The 22,309-nt window shown below is 33.8% G+C and overlaps 2 protein-coding genes and 1 pseudogene across 2 annotated transcripts; 1 reads left to right on the plus strand and 2 right to left on the minus strand.

Moving 5' to 3' along the window:
• Positions 1-3,742: 3,742 nt before the first annotated feature.
• Positions 3,743-5,295, plus strand: LOC116123149. The gene is made up of 2 exons (XM_031408955.1): positions 3,743-4,777; positions 4,937-5,295. Exons 1-2 carry the CDS (start codon positions 4,010-4,012, stop codon positions 5,051-5,053), a joined length of 885 nt encoding a protein of 294 aa, XP_031264815.1. The 5' UTR covers positions 3,743-4,009; the 3' UTR covers positions 5,054-5,295.
• A 6,110-nt stretch (positions 5,296-11,405) lies between these two features.
• LOC116123075 (wall-associated receptor kinase 5-like) lies at positions 11,406-14,280 on the minus strand. Its single transcript, XM_031408859.1, has 3 exons — positions 13,365-14,280; positions 13,121-13,270; positions 11,406-12,626 (listed from the first exon to the last, which is right to left on the minus strand). Exons 1-3 carry the CDS (start codon positions 13,825-13,827, stop codon positions 11,485-11,487), a joined length of 1,755 nt encoding a protein of 584 aa, XP_031264719.1. The 5' UTR covers positions 13,828-14,280; the 3' UTR covers positions 11,406-11,484.
• A 5,087-nt stretch (positions 14,281-19,367) lies between these two features.
• Positions 19,368-21,779, minus strand: LOC116123197 (annotated as a pseudogene).
• Between the last annotated feature and the right edge of the window lie 530 nt (positions 21,780-22,309).

A 22,309-nucleotide genomic window follows, 5' to 3' on the forward strand; every position in this document is an offset into this window, starting at 1 on the left:
AATTGAGATTATACAATAACTGTGACGATAATAGGCTGGAAATGTTAGTGGTCCTCTTGTATTTCTGCATCAATCTAATGATTCTCAAAGGACTACTGAACTGAAGTTACCAGATCAGTAACTTAGCTATTCTCATAAATGTTTGTGGGATCCATATTCTCTATTGTTTTGATGTCTCCAAAACAATCCAAAAATTGGACCGTCTGATGTTTGGAATTGTACAAGAAGTTGCCTTTTTGATGTTAGGCTTGTCACTGCGGGAATGCCTCTCTATTATTATCAGGACCACTTCATCTTGCCCTGTTTGGTTTAAGGTTAAAAACTAATTCATCCTCCTAGATCATTTGTTCATTTTTGGAAATTTTTTGTAACATTCATAGTGTTCTAGGGGTGTGCAAAAAAACCCGTTACCCGGTATCCGACCCTTATCCAAGCTTAATCCAAAAAAATGGGGTACCTGGAAATCCAATTCGGTTTTGGGTAGTTATAAATAGATACCCACATATTCAGTTCGGGTACCGGTTTGATTTTGAAAGAATCCGGGTACCTGAACATTAACCGGTTTCCTCTTAAAACGAAACTAAATTTTTTCTATGGGAAGCCTCAACTCTATTCAGCAGTTGACTCAGTTGACACAAATTTGGGGATCGATAGGCTGTTCTCTTCTTGGTTTAACTTCAGTTCGTGTTGTGCTCCATTGATTCCTCAGTCTGCCGTCCGCACTCTGTCGTCGTCACTCCTTCAATTGCAGGCTGTTTCATTCGTCTCCAGCTGTAAGTTTGCTATTCCTCCTCTCATTCTTGCTATCTCCTGTTTGTTGATGAAGAATCATATGACTTTTCTTGGTCATCCTTTCGGCTCAAACACCAATTGCGTATTTGGTAGGATTCAGCTTTCTTTGTTAAAGGCTTAAAGCTAGTTATGTTTGTAATTTTGTAAATGTGTGTAAAAATCTGTTATATGAATTCATCCTGTAAGCATTAAAACGAGTGATGAGTGCCTAAATTTACCGCAAGTGGAATAAAACAAGATTCTTGTTCTGAAGGCAGCAGCCTGTTTGTTGTTTCTATTAAAATGCACCAGCAGCTTGTTTGTTAAATTGTTGTTTCTATTAAAAATTTAAAATACTCCATTTTATGTTTCGTGTATGAACCAGTAGTTTGTTTCTATTCAAATTTTTGTGTTTGAGTTAAAAATTGAGAAAGTTTGGAAGAAATTCTGCAATATATAAGTGAAAGCTTGAATTCGGTTCAACATTCAGGTACCCGGTATCCAAACCGAATTTTCGAGTATCTGAAAACCGAGTAATTCAAAAACTGGTTTGGTTATCGAGTACACTTAGAGCCTAACCCGAATATTCAGTTCGGGTTAGTCAAATGCAAAACCGGTTCAGGTATCCGGTTTTGCACACCCCTAGACTGTTCTCCACTTTCCAATTTTGGATTCTGCCTTTTTGACCAAAAACCTATATATAATTTGAAGTGCAAATTTCGGTGTCAATCTCTTGTAGTTTATATCCCGTAACTGGATTTTTGGAGATAGGGAGACTTTCTTTTTTATTTTACTCCCAATGTTACATAATTTCTATATATGTTAATTGGGTTAATTGTTCTAACGATCTTTAAAAGCCATTAAATACCTTTTTTTTTTCGATGATGGGAGGTGTTCAGACTAACTTGCGTGTACCTCGATTAATCTCTTAAGACATTAAATCTAACGACTGAATAAATATTGCAATAGTCACTTCTATTAGCAACCAAGGAAAAATAATTTCTTATATGAGGATTTTCGATATATTTTTAAGAATATTTCATTATTTGTAAGAAAGTATTTGTAATTTAACTTCACAGTCTCTCGAGACCATGAAATGAACCTATTTTATTTTACATGGTTCATATTTTTTAATAGTAATTATATAAAAATGAAAAAAGAATACTCTCCATCTCAATTTAGATTGGTGGAGCTTTCAGGCCTCTCAATTTCAAAGTATGCAGGTTCGTCAAGTAAAATAATATATTATTTTCAGTACAGGCAACGTGTTAGTGTGTCAAGCCTCATGGAAAAGGACATAATTTCTTCCTTTTCTTTTTTAAAGTTTAAAAGGTTAAATTTGGGGTAACTTACAAGTCAAGCAAATCAAATGTGCTTTTAATGGAAGCTAAAGTCTTTGTTGTTTAAGACCTTCAATTAAATAATCAATATACTTACAATAAAGATAAAGTTTATGGTTTGTTTTACTCAGATTTGAAAAATTAGGGATTCACACGTTTGATTTCATATTTGATTTCCTATATGAGTATTTGTGAGTGACGATGTATTTCTGCACTAGTCTCATCCTAAAGATTAATTGAAATGTGCATAAGTTAACTCATATATTTTGATTACAAAAAAAAAAAAAAAAAAATCTAAATTGTAGAATTCTACGTAGATTTCAATTACGAACATGGTTTTGCTAGCGGATTCAAATATTTCTAGATTATAAAATTAATAAAAATAGAGAAAAAATAAGAGGGCATAAATGTCATTAAAATAAGAAAGGTTTAGAAGGTATTGCAGAAGAATTGAAGGAAAAGGTCAATAAAGATACCAGCCCATGGACAGTTGTAGGGTGGGCCTTTATTTATTTATTTTAAAGAGAAACCCAGAAAGTCATTTTCATTCTTGGCCAACTCTTACAAGCGACCAACCAACCTATACACTGTTTTCCTTTCCCATCACGAGACTAATAAAGATTTAGTCAAAGAATCCGATCTGCTAATATTTTCCATTTTTATCAAATCAATTTCTATGTTAAATTAATAATATTTGTTCCTTTTATGTCATAATATCTTTTGATTTGGATAATAAAATTTGTAAAATTATGTGCTGCTACTATTCCCTAATGGTGGAACCAAGAAATTGCATTGAGAACTATCTTTGAATGATCGAGTGGTTTTATAGAGACTCTTAAATATATTATTCAAAATGTTCTAAGTTCGAGTCTCTCTTTGAGTACTAACAGGGGTCGTCATTGAAGCTTTTATTCGATCGGTAGTTCTAAAGTCTTGGAAGGTTAGTTGAGGTACACATAAACTGGCCTAAACACTCTTGATTATTAAAAAAAAAAAAAAAATGCAGTGGGAAGAGTTAAAGTGTAAATTCAATAAACAGGAGGTCAAAGGTAAAAAAAATTGTTTGAAGATAAGAAATTTAGATTTAAAATCTAAAAACTTTTGTGGGATCTAAGGTAGGCATGAATAGGTTTTTTAGTTCTCTCAAGTTGAGCGTTTGCCAAATTACCCAAAAAACTAAAACAAAAGATTCAACCTATGTCTATTTGATGTGGGATCATGGCATTTTCTCCTCTCTGACCTCATTACATTTGTAATTTTGTGCTCGACTCACCCTATTGGTCGATTTAAAGGACACGTATAGTCGAAACACGTCACCATTTTTTTTTTTTTTTATAACCCAAGAAAGGATCCTAATTCATTTTGGTAACAGTTTTCATGTTTAAAAGACCTCTCTCTATGTCTCTCTCAAATGTTCATAAAACACCAAAAAAAGGGATCCTGAGAACTACCATTCTCACCCCATGTTGAACTCTAGTTTAATTTAATCCAAAGTGATGTTAAAGAAATCAAACTTGGAAATTAAAATAATGCAATAAAGAATTGAAAAGAAATATCTAGGATAACCTAATGGGACCCTCAATGGACCACTCTTCTTTATCATCTCTAGACAAGATAAGTTCTCTCCAAATTCTCTTTAACTTTCCCTCACTTCATGGCTTCATTTTTCCCTTGATTGATTGAGCAAGAGCAATGAAGAGGACACCCATGGTGGTGCCCTTTTTAGCTCTTCTTTCTCTAATATTCTTCTCCACTAAAATCCATCCATAGCACACCTTCTTTGATCCAATAATTCAACCAAACCAATCACCAAACAAAAAATTCCAAAGATCCCACTTACCAAAACCCCTATTTCAACCTTGTATTTGATCCATTTCCAGGAAAGATTCTTACTCAAGATGGATCTTGATGAGTGGGAATTCCTTCCCGATCGAAGGTTCCTAGATTTTCCTGAAGATTCCGATGAGAAAAAAATCATCTCAGGGAAGCGTAGTTACAGTTCTAAAACATTTTTTGATATGAATTACTTCTCACCAAACTCTCCAGGATCAAGATCAAATTCCGGGAAAGTACCCAAACAGCTTGTTCCAATTCCTTTTGACCTGGAACCAGGACTTGGAAAGTCTCCAGCTCCAGGTGATGAATTTTCTAAAGAAATCATCATCAAAACTCCTGTAGATGTTAACTTTATCCCGTCCGTGATCGCTGAGAAGATCAACAAGGGTCCTGTTATTGGATCCCTTGAAGCTGATCAAGACTCAGTCTCACAAGTTTTCTTCAAGAAAATGAAGGAAAATGAATTTGTCGACATGAAAATGGACTCACCGAAGTCCCCAACTTCAAGAAACCTCATGCCTCAGGTTGATCCAGGCACGTTCAACTTTGAGGACAAGAGTGACCAGGCCCTGGAAGGAATGAATTGTCATTCTCCAAGGAAGACCACCATCGATTTTGAAGCTGATCGGAAACAAGAAGCCACTTGGGAGGAGGAGGAGGAGAACGGTGGAGGCCTTAATCTTTGGAAATGGAGCTTAACTGGGGTTGGCGCTATTTGCTCCTTTGGTGTTGCTGCCGCCACCATTTGTATCATCATCTTCGGCAGTCAACACAAGACTAAACAACAACAAAATCAGAAGCTTCGTTTCCAAATTTATACTGATGACAAGGTTTGCATATTTATTCAACTTATTCCTGACCAATTTTTGGCCTTATTAGTCCAGATCCATGATTTTTCAGTTGTTGGTTTCGTTGTTTTGACAGAATTTTTCTGATTGTTAGATTAAATTATGTGCCTGAAAGCTCTATTTGTTCTTATTCAAATGCAGAGGATTAAGCAAGTCGTGCAGCAAGCAAGTAAATTGAATGAAGCAATTTCAGCAGCTAGAGGGGTACCAATCACCAGGGCTCACATCACATTTGGTGGTTACTATGATGCTCTCTAAATTACACTGCAAGATTAGCTTTTTCAGAATTGGAATCGGAATCAGAATGGGAATGGGAATCAGATTCTATGATGTGTTTGCTTTGGTGTTGTTTTACAGGATTCCTGTAGGGTCTGTCTTATCTATGATATTATTTATAAATAATAAACATAAAATAGTTATTATATATGTGTAATAAGTTCTGAATCCTAATAGCTTGTATTAAGAAAACTACTTTATTATTGTTAATTATGTTTTGCTTACGTTAATCTACTTTTTGTGGTGTTAAAGTTGAGTAGGATTGATGGATTATCCAGTAATCAAGTACTAATTAAATTTGGTTTAGTTGGAAAATGATGTAAGCAAAACTATCTAATAGTAATATATTGGAATTGGATAATTGAAGTGGTTTCAAGAATTTGTCTTTGAAGATAATATTTTAAAAGAGTGTAAGCAAGATAGCTTCTAGAAACTTAATTCTTTTATCTTAATTATAAATTATATAAGCTAACTAGATAGGAAGGAAATTATTATATTATGTTCAGTTTTTTTTTTTTTTTTTTTTTTTTAAAATGATAACCAGTGTGTTTGGGCTAATTTACGCGAACCTCAACTAATGTCTTGAGACCTTGGAACTACTAACCAAGTAAAAGCTTCAATGACTACTCTTATTAGCAACAGAGGAGAGACTTGAACTCGTGACCTTTTGAGTAACACACCTAAGAGTCTCTATCGAACCACTCAAAGGTAGTTATGTTCAGTTAATTTCAACTACTCTTCATCTATCAAAAATTGTAAAATATTCACTAAAATGATCAAAAACCCTTTTAAAATGTATATATATATAAAAAAAAAAGACCCTTTAAAATAATCCAAAAACTTTCTATAAATATATAAACAAAAACCCAAATAAAAAATATTAAATAAATTTTTTTTTTTTTTTTTATAAATAAAACTGTTATCTAAAATAACTTTGAGTATGATAAGTTTTTTTTTTAATTTTTTTGGTAACCAAGGAGTCCAAGCCAGTTTGCATGCATCCCAATTAGTCTTCAAGGTCCATTGAACACCCTACAAGCTCAAAGAACCAAGTAAGTCATAATATGATAGATGACTCTAAGATTCAAACCCAAAAAACTTAATGAAGGGAGCAAACCTTATTGATCGTTAGATTAATCCCTTGGGATTTATGATAATTTCTTTTACTTTATAGGTTGTTAGAAAGTCCTTGTCCTCATGAGACAGTTTTTCACTTCATAATAATCACCAATATAATTTAAAATGTGCTTAACACATAATAAAGTTAATAATCTGAAGTAAGCAATTGAAAGATGCATCTTCAACTAATTCTAAAAAAATGTGAGAGTTATCTCCAAATCTGTGGAAGATTTTTTTTTGAAAAAACAAAGGGAAAAGGACTGATTGAGAACCAAAACCATCCAAACAAAATAGATTAATTGAGAGATGACCCACTTCTAGAAAGGGGGTCTCCAAATGAATAATAGCCACAATAAGTATCATTATGTTTGATTTTGTAATGGTGGTGGGTTCACTTAAAATTGTGATGACGTGATACCAGAAGTGGAATTTTGTGCTTGGTGCTATGTCCAGGTGCAGGCTTAATAATTTTTAAGCTTGTCAATTGTGGAATTAGGTGAGGTGAGGTGGGCTAGGGTTAGCCAAGTGGTTAACTTGTAAACCAACAGTAACAAAATTCCAAATACTTGAAGATTCAGAATACTGTTAATGATTTGAACATGATTCTTTTAGTTGCTCATGTCACCTTTTATTTATTTATTATTTATTTTTTGGTCAAATATCATAAAGTTTTTTAATCTACAGATAAAGTTGAATAATTAATTTTTAATTGTATAAAATGTAGAAATCTAATTAGTTAATTTTTTTTTTTTGGTTGCTTTTAATCGACTATCACAATTTTTTTAATCTGCGATCATGTTAAATAATTAATCTTTAATTTATAGAAAGTAAAAAATCAAAGATAAAGATTAGTTGATAACATTTGGTTTGCACGTTAAAAACTTTATAAAGTTTACATCTACAAATCTCGTCATGTAGATGTTAAATAAATATAAATGATAAATTATTTCATGTGATTAATATGGGAGGTGTGCTCTCTCAATACTTATTACTTTTTTGTTTACTTTCGGTAATTTTTTTTTTTTTAAGTAAAATCTAGGTCTTCTAAACTTTAAATTTGAGAATTTTGTGGACCCAATATTGTCGTGAGACCAACACTGCTAGAATTCTGTTTTTATTAATATCTGTTTATTTGTCCTATTTAACTTCTTCAATAAGTTCTTTTATTTATTTATTTATTTTTTGTGGGTAATAGAGATTAGTTTCTCGTGACTCCTTGAAAGGGTATTATATTAATTAAGAAGCTAATGTTTTTTGTTTTTTTTTTTTCTTCTTACCAACTATAATCGCATTGTGACAGAAAAAAAATTACTCTGATAGAACAAAATTTTCCAGTAAATTAATAGTTTTAATCTTTCATGGGTCTTGAACCATGTTTTAAAAACCGGACTGCTCCTTGACACGGAGAAGGGGTTGGTTCCCGGGTTGACCAGTCTGACCGTTGTGCAGCAAACACATCCCTAAAAAGTTCTCCATCAGTCCTTGCAAGCTTGAAATCCAGCAAATACACGCCTAAAAATTACGCATCCATCCCTATAGGTTTGAAATAAAGAAAACACACCCTTGCAGCTTCTATATATATATATTTTCTCTTGCTCTTCGTCACTTTCTTCTTTCTTCTATCACTTTCCACTCTCTCTTCTATAAATTTGTTCTCTCTTATTCTGTTTCTTCTTCTTTCCTCTTTCTCTTCATCTCATCTTCTTTTTCTTCTTCCTTCCCTTCCCTTTTACTTCACTTGACGGCCAAGAAGGCCTTGGCCACCACAATCTGGCCAAACGAGGTCCAAATCGGATGGCCACTTCTTCCTTCCCCTCCTCCTTACTTCTTCTTCTTCTTTACTTTAATAGAGAATGAAACCCAAATTAGAGAGCCAAAAACGCAATGAACACGTGGTGAGATGAAATGAGATGGGTACTTCGTCGAACGACAACCATAGTGTTGTCGACAACGGTGGTCGATTGAATAAAGTGATAATGGAAGAGAGAAAATGTAGGTTAGGGTTCAATTGTTGAATGAAAATGGTAAAAGAGATTTAGAATTAGGGAATAAGAGTTAATCCGGTTTTGGCAGAAAATCGGTTGGTTCACTATAGTAACCCCGGTTCAACTGTGGGTCAAAACAGGTGAACTCTTATTTCTGGTTTTTCACCTTGACTAGCCCGACTCAGTGGCCAGTTCTTGATCCGTTTGATTGAACTGGCCAAGCCGGGTCGGATTTTAAAACAGAGGTCTTGAACTTTACAAGAGGATATTGTTAATTAACTTGTTTAGTAAATAGAAACGAAAAGTTCAATATTATATTGTTAAAATCCAATACTCTAAAAATAATCTTATGTAAATAAATTAAAAAATTGAAAAGTATGTTGATCATAATATTTCGAATGAATTAAATTAGGACTTTATGGAAATCTAAAAACTCTTTTTTTTTTTTTTTTTCCTATAAGACTTAAAATGTTTTAAGTATTGAAGACTGAAATTTGTATTTTTCACACTGTAATCAAGTATATCTTCTTCTTTCTTTAATTTAAAAATTGAAAGTATACTCTATATAACAAGCGTTCACCTAAGAGTCAACAATCAAAGTATTAACTATAAACTCAAATACACTTTAGTTTCAATTCTATTCTTTAAATTCATGTAAGTTATAAACTTGATTGGTACGATTTTTATCATTTTACAAACTTTAATAAAATATGAATTGTGATATTGGTATATGTTTACAAAGTTCATCTCTCCATTTGTCTTATTTCTATTATCGATATTACGTAGTCAATTCTATCGTACTCGACAACTTAGATTTCAAGCAACGAGAAAAATACCTTAACCATGAAATCCTTCCCAGCTTGGATATGACTTACCAACAAATGAAAAGACCAATTTGTTAGTGTTTTTATAATAATTTAAGGATACGTACCCATATATTTATTTATGTTTGTTGATGAGTTATTTAAACAAAAGATTTATTATGTTGATGGGTTGGAGAGTTGACAATCAATCTCTCTAAGCCAACCATGTATCATTTGTTAAAAAGAGTTAAATTATTTGTATTAGATAGGGGCATTGCTCAATCATTTAAAGGGAAGAAATGTCAGAGGATTTGCATGTGCTTATGCCTAATTAATTGAGTGTGAAACACTCCATTGGTTTACGCAAAGAGGATGAGAGCAAAAGTATTCATTCTTTCTTGCATCATTAAAGCTCATTCTTGGTTCTTTCTTAGAGTCTAACAGTAAGTCAATGAATTCATCCATATTTATTTCAAATTTAAATCATTGATCATATTTATTTCAAAGTTCAATCTTGATACTTGAATTTGTTATACTAAATCATTTCGATAAGGATTATATATATTGTGAACTATATATGATAAAGAAATGAAACATCTCGAAATAATTACTTTATATTAATTTTCCTCAATGAAAATCTTGAAGAGATATTTCCGAAGAAGTGAAATTAATAATTTTTTTTCTATTAATTAATTTCCTTGAAGAAGTCGTTAACTCATGCTAGAAGAAGTAAGATTACTGATTTTATTCTTCATTCTTCCAGAAGGAGTTTCCTTCAACAAGTAAAATAGGTTATATTATTTTCTATTAATTAATTTCCTTGAAAATTGAAACAATTTGAAAGAAATATGACCATCAAAATTAAAGTGATATATAAGCAACCGCCAACTTATCCATAAATAAAGCATACAAGTTATTTTGCATTAACCTCAAATATTAGGTTATAGACCTCTCCCTTTATTATCAGATGACAAGTCATTTAACCAATGTGATTAGTTATACTCAGAGGTTTTGTATTCGAGTCACGGAAGAGAAGATTATTGGTTTATCCAAAAAAAAAAAAATTAGGTTATAGGGTTATCGTTCGAACTTGAATGTGAAGTCGTAAGTGGCCTATGACCTATTACTTAAATTTTTAACCTTGAACTTCGTATTTGGGTTTGATAGGGCCGTTTGACTGAATTTGACAAAATTTATTATATTTTAGGTAAAACATCAAATATTTGTCTCACCCCTTCATTTTTAGGCCTAATATTTTATCCCCAACAAATATTATAACCTAGATATTTAATTTTAGGTCATATTACTTGTCAATATTCTCATTTATAGTTGTCAAATAACCTCTTATCTACTTGATTACATTTTCATAGTGGCGTGTCTCCCAAAGTTATCGCTCACTTAAACATTTGTATCATAATTCAATTAATCTTTAAATCATTATGTACAAATTTAATAATCAGATAACATAACATAAATCATGTTTTTATTAAATATATTTGAATCATATTTGTTGTAACATTTGACTTGGCCATTTATTTAATAAATTGAAGTCTACTTAACCATAATGGTTCGGCTATTACATGAACATTTATTCATATAAATTTTTCTTATTGAATACGTGATGCATTTCATATATAAAAAAATCAAAATATAAATTTTGATCAGTGCCCTATGCTCTAACCTTATAAAACAAAGGATTTGACAGCTTGAACGTCCGATTGCTCCATTGGTCACCCACGTTTCCAATTATCCTGTATTCATCCTCCTCCACAAGCTTTCTTCTTTCTTCTGCTTTTAACTCAAATGTTGTTCCATTATAGGATGTTTCCCTGAACCCAAAAATTACGCTCAAAGATTAACATTATTGCTAGGTGCTAGCCCCATATTATGGTAATAATTAAAAATTGGTTAGATAAGAGTTCTAGCAGATACCCCATTAGCACGCGAGATTACTTTTCATTTTACCCATCAACAATATATGTTTCATATTTTTGGAAAATGATACCTTTGTCTATATGTCTATATGTTTCCTATTGAAAGAGAACATATAAGATCTGGTAATAATTAATAGTAATTTTTGTATTTAGCAATTCAAAACATGATAATGAACTCTTCTAAATAATCAAGTTACGGAAATTAAATCTCACAAATACTTTCAATTTCTATATAAATGCTTCACCGCGAATACTAGTAAGAGTTAAGCCGAAATAGCATTATACAAGTAAAGTTTGAGTTATGGACCTCGCCTTATTTTTAAACAAACTATTGAAAACATACAATATTATAATTACTTGACTTGTGACCGGATATCAAAACTGCAGGTTACTTAAAGATATTATATTTGAGTCACATAAAATGATCACTTATTACATTTATGATTTACCTGACCTATTAAACTTGTAAGGTGTTCAATAGACACCGCAAACGAGCCCAAACACCACGATCAATAAAAAAAAAAAAAAAGCATATAATACTATTAATTATTACACATGAAATTAGTTAAATGTCAAATACTATAACTATAATTCTCAATTTCTGATAGGTTCACGCTATGAGTGTCTTGTTGAGTAATCTTAAGATTTGAAAATGACGATTCACCTAACAATTTTTCAGTCTCTTCACTATTCAGCTGCGCCGAAAAATTGTAATTTAGCCTTTTCAGCCTTTCAAGCTCCTCAGCAACTTCTTGCATACTAGGCCTTTTGACGCTACTACTCAAGCATCTCTTTGCAAGCTCAGCAACTTCTTCTATCTCTTCCATTTCAGCATCATCATCAGATACTTCAAACCCTAAAACCTGAATGAGACTATTGTTTTCTAACGATGACATAAAGTGTTGAATCACACTAATGTTCTTCCCATATGACACACAACTGCCAGGCTTCATCCCCATTAAAAGTTCTACAAGGACGACTCCAAAACTATAAACATCACTTTTTTCTGTTAAGATACCAGTCATTAGATATTCAGGATCTAAGTAACCAAAAGTGCCTTGTACTTTTGAGACCATGAGGTTTTGCCCAGGCGATATTAACACTGAAGTCCCGAAGTCAGATACTTTCGTTGTGGCGTTTTCATCCAAGAGTATATTAGCTGACTTGACATCTCCATGAATTATTGGTGGGTTTGCTAAAGAATGGAAGTAGTCAAGTGCGAGCGCAATTTCTGCAGCAATCTTGAGACGGCTCTTCCATGTCTTTAGAAGTCGTGACCGTTTGTCATGGATATGATGAGACAAAGTTCCATTAGAGATGAACTCGTATACCAGTATAGGCACTTTAGTCTCCAAACACAAACCCAAGAGCTTGACTATATTCTTATGGTTAATCTGTGAAACAATCCCAATTTCCCTTTGAAATTCTTGATTTATCTGAGTCTTGTCCACCTCTTTAGACTTCTTGACTGCAACTTGTGTCTTGTCAGGTAAAACTCCTTTGTAAACAAAACCAAAACCACCTTCTCCAAGAAACTGGCTATTATCATAATTTTCAGTAGCTTTTGCTAGCTCCGCTTCACTAAAGATCCTCACACGTTGGTTCTTCAATATCATACCCCCATTTTTAAAGAAATTCCTCTCCTTTTTCTTTTGTTTGAATGCAATAAAAGCCAGAACTCCAATAATCACAACGAAAATAGCTGCTCCGGTAACTGCATGCAAATAATTAAATCAATTTGTAGTAATTGGAGGACCATAAATAATGAATGAAATAGTGTTCTGAAACCCGGTGCGGCCTGGCCGGTTTAACCGGTAGGACCTGGACCCCGGGCCTTTTTCAAGTTGAATTAACCGTGTCCATGGTTTAAAAATCCCTAACTTGACCATCAACTACTTCTAGCCACTTTTTTACGCCCCCAGCCCCCTCCCACTCACCCCCCGCCCTCATCTGACCGCCACCCACCCTCACCTGACCCCCCATCGCGTGATTGCAGTCACAGGATGTCAGTTGTGCGATCGCAGTTGCACGTCCTCCGGGGATCAGAACAGGGGAATTAAAACTGTTAACTAGTTACATATATTTTTTAATATATAGGCCATAAATAGATCTTATTTTCGTTTTGTGTGCATTAACAAACAAAATAAGTTTTAACGAACATAATAAACTAATTGATTAACTGCATGAAACTTTGTAAAAGAATATTACCAGCAGCAATTGTAGGTATACGATATCCTTGACAACCGACTTTACCATCTCCTCGCATGCCAAGCGGACAGCTGCATGTGTAATTCCCCAGTGTGTTCTTGCAAGTACCTTCACATGGGTAATTTTCTGGTTTTTTGCACTCGTTAACGTCTATTAATTTTACATAAGACAAATCAGTAAACCAATTATGATCAGAAAGTATAATTGTTTATATATAAAAAATTTTAACATAAATTTTACGTACCTTCACAGCCTTCTGGGAGATAGGGGTTTCCCCTAAATCCTTCCTTGCATAAGCAACGATATCCTTTGCCATTTTCGGAATAAACACACCAAGCATCACGACCACAGGCATAATCGGACGAATTTTTACCAACTTCACAGGTCTCTTCTTTAGCTACCCATTCAATGGTAATATTTGATTTCATCACCTTATCTGATTTAAGATCAAGAGATTGTTTCAACTCTGAAATATTAAACCTCTCGTCCGCTAAAAATGCGTAATCACACCGATTGAATTGCCAAGATTGTTTGTGATTTCTTACAGAGTCGAGAATTATAATTAATGAGTTGAGACTTTTAGGAAGTGGAGTCTGGCAACAACCAATGCCTGAACAAGAATCTCCAGTTATATTCATAGAGACAGACCGATTGTCTGAGCAAAAGGAGCCACAGGCACTCCAAAAGCTCTCATTCCAGTCACCCATTACGGCCAGAGTATCACAGCCGAAAGCTGTGAGCTTGTTTCTGGTGTCTGAGAACCTAAATGGGCCACTTCACAGAGTGATACTTTGATCAAAAAAGGTCTCCTGCATTAACCCGGATTCATTGTAGCAGCGCATAGCTGAGTCAATGCTTGCAACAACGATGCCCTCATCAACTGAAATATTGAGAGTTACAATGTTTTCTCTAAACATCAGTGTGGCCGGGGTTTTACTACGGTTGCATATTAGCAAGAAACTCTAGTATTTGGCGCAGTATAGTTTGTCGATTCCGAAGGGAAAAGGAACGCTCACATCCCCACACTTTTCTTGGCAACCAGGTTTTACATTAGAGCTTGTTGTTGGCCACCATAACAGCATCATCACCCAAATCACCCACATTTTTCTGATCATTTTTAATATTTTTTCTAACATATACCGGTACCATCTTTTATTGCATAATTATATAGGACAATAACTTATAATATAACAGAAGAGGAAACTTGGGAAGAAGAAGAAGACTTGAGAGTCAGTCTTTTACCGCAACTCTTCGACGTCCCCACTCACCAATAAACAGTCCTTTCAAGGACAGTTCAAGTTAGACTGATTATATTTGATCATTCTTTATCTCGGTCTACAATAGATTTTTTCAAAGCTATAAGACAACAGTCTTTGTCTTATTTTTCTTTATTTTTTAATCATATGGCAAAACAATAATAAAAATAATTGCCCCAACCCAGTTCCTCAAGGATAATTTGTCCAACTAGGTGATGGTTAGAACCAATATTTTGACCCGATCAAACGATCAGGTCTCCGGTTGAGTGGTTGAGCTGGCCCGACCCTGCCGGTCCATCATGCTCAACATAAATCTTAATAATTTAAAAATTCAATAGCAAAATTCAATAACAATCCCAAGATCATTAAAAATTCAATATCAAAATTCATAAAGAAGTTGGAACCTGGGTGTCCTTCCTAGCAAAATTTTACAAGTTGCAGATTAAGACAATTGGACTGATGGTTGCTGGTTCAATTGGATAACGTGTTTGGAGTTTCCAACAAAACGCGTTCATACAAATTATTGTACGTTTAATTATTGTACGTTGTGACAGATTCATACAAATCAATGCAAAAATGAAGTCTTTTTCTCAAGTTTTTTCTATGCAATTTCACAAGAATCGATTTAGGCCTCACCTTTAATTCTTGTACGTTTTTGTGGCAGGTTCATACAAATCAATGCAAACATGAAGTCTTTTTCTCGAGTTTTTTCAATGCAATTTCACAAGAATCGATGCAGGTCTGACGTTTAAGAGTAATGTTAATCTTATATCATTTTTTTTACCTAATTTTCATTATGATATTTCACACAAATTTTTTATTTTTAATACTATAATAGAATTTATATAATTATAACATATACCAGTGATGATGTTTATAAAATAGTAAGTGCAGCTGTACTCCAAAGTTTAATTACTGAAAAATGAAGTTTTTTTCTCAGAGTTTTTTCTATACAATTCACAAGAATTGATTGATTGATGAAAGAAGACTGCCAATACCTCTTAACCCAGAACGAAAGTGAGACAGCTAAGCGTCAAAACGACAGCGTAGAGAACCAATAATAAAAATAATTGCCCCAACCCAGTTCCTCAAGGATAATTTGTCCAACTAGGTGATGGTTAAAACCAATATTTTGACCCGATCAAACGATCAGGTCCCCGGTTGAGTGGTTGAGCTGGCCCGACCCTGCCGGTCCATCATGCTCGACATAAATCTTAATTAAATAACAATCCCAAGATCATTAAAAATTCAATATCAAAATTCATAAAGAAGTTGGAACCTGGGTGTCCTTCCTAGCAAAATTTTACAAGTTGCAGATTAAGACAATTGGACTGATGGTTGCTGGTTCAATTAAATTATTGTACGTTTAATTATTGTACGTTGTGGCAGATTCATACAAATCAATGCAAAAATGAAGTCTTTTTCTCAAGTTTTTTCTATGCAATTTCACAAGAATCGATTCAGGCCTCACCTTTAATTATTGTACGTTGTGGCAGATTCATACAAATCAATGCAAAAATAAAGTCTTTTTCTCAAGTTTTTTCTATGCAATTTCACAAGCAGTAATACTGTATTTACCGACCTAAATATCGATTTTTATATACCGACTCACTACCCAACAACCCAAATCCCAAAATTTAACTCAGAGTCAGTATATTAAATCGGTCGCTAGGTGGTAAGCCTAGCATTCCTGTTTCACAAGAATCGATTTAGGCCTCACCTTTACTTCTTGTACGTTTTTGTGGCAGGTTCATACAAATCAATACAAACATGAAGTCTTTTTCTCGAGTTTTTTCAATGCAATTTCACAAGAATCGATGCAGGTCTGACCTTAAGAGTAATGTTAAACTTATATACATATCTTTTTTTTACTTAATTTTCTTTATATCATGATATAATATATATTATAATTACATAACTTTTTAATTATTTTTAATTTTTAATATTATAATAAAATTTATATAATTATAACATATACCACATAATGATATTTATAAAATAATATAAATGTAGCAGTGCTTCACCTTTAATTACTGAAAAATGAAGTTTTTTTCTCAGAGTTTTTTCTATGCAATTCACAAGAATTGATTGATTGATGAAAGAGGACTGCCAATACCTCTTAACCCAGAACGAAAGTGAGACAGCTAAGCGTCAAAACGACAGCGTAGAGAACCGTGACATACGGTTCGAATAGGGACCCACCGTTTGTGATGAGGCACAGATAAAGTCAAGCGGCATCCGTTAGATTCACTGAAAAACTTTTGGTCAAACAAGATCTTGTGATCCAGGCTGTAAAATTGGCACAGTGCATGGGATTTATCTCTCGCTTTGCTTGCCGACAATAAGGCTCTCTAGATGGGCCATATTGGGCCTTATTTATTGGCTTTGGATTTTCTAATAGTGGGCCCCCTGCTGTACTATTTTTTTTGTACTGCATTGTCGAAGACTTGTGGTCTGGATAGTCGACTTGTCGTTTTCTGCTATTTATTGCTTTGCTAACAAACTCCTTCTAATGGAGTTACTAAGTTTGTGCTTTTCAATAAAATTAGTATTTTTTTAATTGATTTAAATAATATATTATGTGTAACATTATTTATTTCAAATTTAAATCATTGGTCATATTTGTTTGAAAGTTCGTGATACTTGAATTTGTTATACTAAATCATTTCGATAAGGATTATTTGTCTATCTTTAATATTTTCATATATATATATATATATATATATACTGTGAACTATATATTATGAAGAAATGAAACATCTCGAAATAATTACTTTATATTAATTTTCCTCAATAAAAATCTTGAAGAGATATATCCGAAGAAGTGAAATTAATAATTTTCTTCTATTAATTAATTTCCTTGAAGAAGTCATCAACACATGCTGGAAGAAGCAAGATTAGTGATTTTATTCTTCATTCTTCCAAAAGGAGTTTCCTTCAACGAGTAAAATAGGTTATATTATGTTCTATTAATTAATTTCCTTGAAAATTGAAACAATTTGAAAGAAATATGACCATCTAATTAAAGTGATATATAGCCAACCACCAACTTATTCTTAAAGAAAGCATATAAGTTATTTTGCATTAACCTCAAATATTAGGTTATAGATCTCTCTCCTTGTGATCAAATGAGAGATCTATAACCTAATATTGGTTTAAAGTTCTTTAGCTAGTGAGATTAGTTATACTCAGAGGTTTTGTATTCAATTCGGGGGAGAGACAAATATTGGTTTATCCATATATATATATATATTAGGTTATAGGGTTATCATTTAAACTTGAAAGTGAAGTCGTAAGTGGCCTATGACTTATGACTTAAATTTTCGACCTCGAACTTCGTATTTGGGTCTGATAGGGCCCTTTTTCTAAATTTGACAAAAATTGTATATCTTAGATAAAACACCAAATATTTGTCTCACCTCTTCATTTTTAGGCCTAATATTTTATCCCCAACAAATATTATAACCTAGATATTTAATTTTAGGTCATATTACTTGTCAATATTCCCATTTATGGTTGTCAAATAACCTCTTGTTTACTTAATTATATTTTCATAGTGGCTTGTCTCCCAAAGTTATCACTCATTTAAACATTTGTATCATAATTCAATCAATTTTTAAATCATTATGTAAAGATGTAATTATCAGATAACATAACATAAATCACGTTTTTATTAAATATATTTTAATCATATTTGTTGTAACATTTGACTTGGCCATTTATTTAATAAATTGAAGTCTACTTAACCATAATAATTTGGCTATTACATGATCATTTATTCATATAAATTTTTCTTATTGAATACATGATGCATTTCATAATTCATATATAAAAAATCAAAATATAAATTTTGATCAGTGCCCTATGATATAGCCATACTATAAAAACAAAGGATTTGACAGCTTGAACATCTATTGCTCCATTGGTCACCCATGTTTCCAATTGTCGTATTCATCCTCCTCCATAAGCTTTCTTCTTCCTTCTACTTTTAACTCAAATGTTGTTCCATTATAGATGTTTCCCTGAACCCAAAAATTGCGCTCAAAGATTTAACATTATTGCTAGCCCCATATTATGGTGGTTGTTCCCCCTTTATTCAATGTTTTCCACCCGAGGCATTTATGCTATGAAAGGGAGGCTTGTCATGTTCCTCACTAAGTTATATTCCCTCTTTTACTAAAGGGCAACATTGTGGGCAGCCAAAAATTCTTTTTCCTTTGTCGATTTTTCTACCACGTTTTCCCAAGCGGTTTTATGGACTCCAGTGTCCAATGCCTCAAGTTCATGTCCAGTGACCCCAAATCTTGATTTCCCGTGACTATGGTCTTCCTATCATTACAGTTTATTTTTTATTTTTTTAATGATAAGGGGTATTCGAGCTAATTTACACACCTCAAACTAATCCCTCATGACACTAAAACTATGGTCAGATACAAGCTCCAGTAGACACCCAAGATTACTTTTCATTTTACCACAACAATATAGTTTCACATTTTTAGAAAAGATACCTTTTATCTATATGTCTTATGTTTCCTATTGAAAGAGAGACATATAAGATCTGGTAATAATAATAGTAATTTTTGTATTTAGCAAATCAAACATGATAATGAACTCTTCTAAATAATCAAGTTACGGAAATTAAATCTCACAAATAATTTCAATTTCTATATAAGTGCTTCATCGCGATTACTAGTAACAGTTAACCAAATAGCATTATACAAGTAAAGTTTGAGTTATGGACCTCGCCTATTTTTAAACAAACTATTGAAAACTTATAATATATTATAACCACTGACTTGTGACCGGATGTCAAGCTGTATGTTACTTAAGATCTTATATTTGAGTCACACAAATGATCACTTCTTGCATTTATGATTTGCCTGACATTAAAGCTGTAAGGCGTTCAATAGACACCGCAAACGAGCCCAAACACCACGATCAATTAAAAAAAAAAAAAAGCATATAATACTATAATTAACACATGAAATTAGTTAAATGTCAAATACTATAACTATAATTCTCAATTTCTGATAGTTCACGCTATGAGTGTCTTGTTGAGTAATCTCAAGATTTGAAAATGACGATTCACCTAACAATTTTTCAGTCTCTTCACTATTCTGCTGCGCCGAAAAATTGTAATTTAGCCTTTTCAGCCTTTCAAGCTCCTCAGCAACTTCTTGCATACTAGGCCTTTTGACGCTACTACTCAAGCATCTCTTTGCAAGCTCAGAAACTTCTTCTACTCTTCCATTTCAACATCATCATCAGATACTTCAAACCCTAAAACCTGAATGAGACTATTGTTTTCTAACGATGACAGAAAGTGTTGAATCACACTAATGTTCTCCCATATGACACACAACTGCCAGGCTTCATCCCATTAGAAGTTCTACAAGGACGACTCCAAAACTATAAACATCACTTTTTTCTGTTAAGATACCAGTCATTAGATATTCAGGATCTAAGTAACCAAAGTGCCCTGCACTTTTGAGACCATGAGGTTTTGCCCAGGCGATATTAACACTGAAGTCCCGAAGTCAGATACTTTCGTTGTGCCGTTTTCGTCCAAGAGATATTAGCTGCACTTGACATCTCCATGAATTATTGGTGGGTTTGCTAAAGAATGGGAAGTAGTCAAGTGCGAGCGCAATTTCTGCAGCAATCTTGAGACGGCTCTTCCATGTCTTTAGAAGTCGTGACCGTTTGTCGTGGATATGATGAGACAAAGTTCCATTAGAGATGAACTCTATACCAGTATAGGCACTTTAGTCTCCAAACACAAACCCAAGAGCTTGACTATATTCATGGTAATCTTGTGAAACAATCCCAATTTCCCTTTGAAATTCTTGATTTATAAAAGTCTTGTCCACCTCTTTAGACTTCTTGACTGCAACTTGTGTCTTTTCAGGTAAAACTCCTTTGTAAACAAAACCATAAGCACCTTCTCCAAGAAACTGGCCATTATCATAATTTTTAGTAGCTTTTGCTAGCTCCGCTTCACTAAAGATCCTACACGTGGTTCTTCAATATCATACCCCCATTTTCAAAGAAATTCCTCGCTTTTTCTTTGTTTGAATGCAATAAAGCCAGAACTCCAATAATCACAACGAAAATAGCTGCTCCGGTAACTGCATGCAATAATTAAATCAATTTGTAGTAATTGGAGGACCATAAATAATGAATGAAACAGATTCTGAAACCCGGCCCGGCCTGATCGGTTAAACCGGTTGGACCTGGACCCCGAGCCTTTTTCGAGTCGAATTACCCTGTCCATTTTTTAAAAATGCCTAACTTGACCATCAGCTACTTCTAGCGACATTTTATGCCCCCAGCCCCTCCCACTCACCCCCACCCTCATTGACCGCCACCCACCCTCACCTGACCCCCCATCGCGTGATTGCAGTCACAGGATGTCAACTGTGCGATCGCAATCGCACGCCCTCCGGGGTTCAGAACACGGGAATGAAAACTGCTAACTGGTTGCATATATTTTTGACTATATAGATCATAAATAGATCTTATTTTCGTTTTGGTGCATTAAAACAAAATAGTTTTAACGAAGATATCAAGATCGAGGATTATAATTTCATATAATATTCCTCGTAATAATAAACTAATTGATTAACGCATGAAACTTTGTAAAAGAATTTTACCAGCAGCAATTGTAAGTATACGATATCCTTGACAACCGACTTTACCATCTCCTCGCATGCCAAGCGGACAGCTGCATGTGTAATTCCCCAGTGTGTTCTTGCAAGTACCTTCACATGGGTAATTTTCTGGTTCTTCGCACTCGTTAACGTCTATTAATTTACATAAGACTAATCAGTAAACCAATTATGATCAGGAAGTATAATTGTTATATATAAAAAATTTTAACATAAATTTTACGTACCTTCACAGCCTCGGAGATAAGGGTTTCCCCTAAATCCTTCCTTACATAAGCAACGTAACCTTGGCCTTTTTGGAATAAACACACCGAGTCACGATCACAGGCATAATCGAACGATTTTTTACCAGCTTACAAGTCTCTTCTTTAGCTACCATTCAATGGTAATATTTGATTTCATCTTCGTGACGTCGTTCAAGAGATTGTCGAAACTCTGAAATACACAACTCTCGTCCGCTAAAAATGCGTAATCAACATTATTGAATTTCCAACATTGTTTGTGATTTTCTATGGTATCGAGAGTTATTATGAGTTGAGACTTTTAGGAAGTGGAGTCTGGCACAACCAATGCCTGAACAAGAATCTCCAGTTATATTCGAGACAGACCGATTGTCTGAGCAAAAGGAGCCACAGGCACTCCAAAAGCTCCCACTCCAGTCACCCATTCCGGCCAGAGTATCACAGCCGAAAGCTGTGAGCTTGTTTCTGGTGTCTGAGAACCTAAATGGGCCATTTCTCAGCGTGATACTTTGATCAAAAAGGGTCTCCTGCATAACCCGGATTCATTGTAGCAGCGCATACTGAGTCAATGCTTGCAACAACGATGCCTCTTCATTGAAATATTGAGAGTTGCAATGTTTCTCCCAAACATCAGTGTGGCCGGGGTTTTACTACGGTTGCATTTTAGCAAGAAACTCTTGTTTTTGGCGCAGTATAGTTTGTCGATTCCGAAGGGAAAAGGAACGCTACATCCCCGCACTTTTCTTGGCAACCAGGTTTTACATTAGAGCTTGTTGTTGGCCACCATACAGCATCATCACCCAAATCACCCACATTTTTCTGATCATTTTAATATTTTTTCTAACATATACCGGTACCTTCTTTATTGCATAATTATATAGGACAATAACTTATAATACAACAGAATAGGAAACTTGGGAAGAAGAAGAAGACTTGAGAGTCGTCGTTTACCGCAACTCTTCGACGTCCCCACTCACCAATAAAACACCTTTCAAGCTAGGAAAGTTCAAGTTAGACTGATTA

Source organism: Pistacia vera, unplaced genomic scaffold (assembly GCF_008641045.1).
Source record: "Pistacia vera cultivar Batoury unplaced genomic scaffold, PisVer_v2 Contig140, whole genome shotgun sequence".
Lineage (NCBI taxonomy): Eukaryota > Viridiplantae > Streptophyta > Magnoliopsida > Sapindales > Anacardiaceae > Pistacia > Pistacia vera.

What these genes read in the sequence shown, in the direction of transcription:
- LOC116123149 (XM_031408955.1), top strand. Translation starts at nt 4,010, where the DNA reads ATGGATCTTGATGAGTGGGAATTCCTTCCCGATCGAAGGTTCCTAGAT. An exon ending in AAATTTATACTGATGACAAG is followed by an intron (nt 4,778 to 4,936) that starts GTTTGCATATTT and finishes ATTCAAATGCAG; the next exon opens with AGGATTAAGCAAGTCGTGCA.
- LOC116123075 (XM_031408859.1), bottom strand. Translation starts at nt 13,827, where the DNA reads ATGGGTGACTGGAATGAGAGCTTTTGGAGTGCCTGTGGCTCCTTTTGC. An exon ending in TCTCCCAGAAGGCTGTGAAG is followed by an intron (nt 13,271 to 13,364) that starts GTACGTAAAATT and finishes TAAAATTAATAG; the next exon opens with ACGTTAACGAGTGCAAAAAA. An exon ending in TATACCTACAATTGCTGCTG is followed by an intron (nt 12,627 to 13,120) that starts GTAATATTCTTT and finishes ATTTGCATGCAG; the next exon opens with TTACCGGAGCAGCTATTTTC.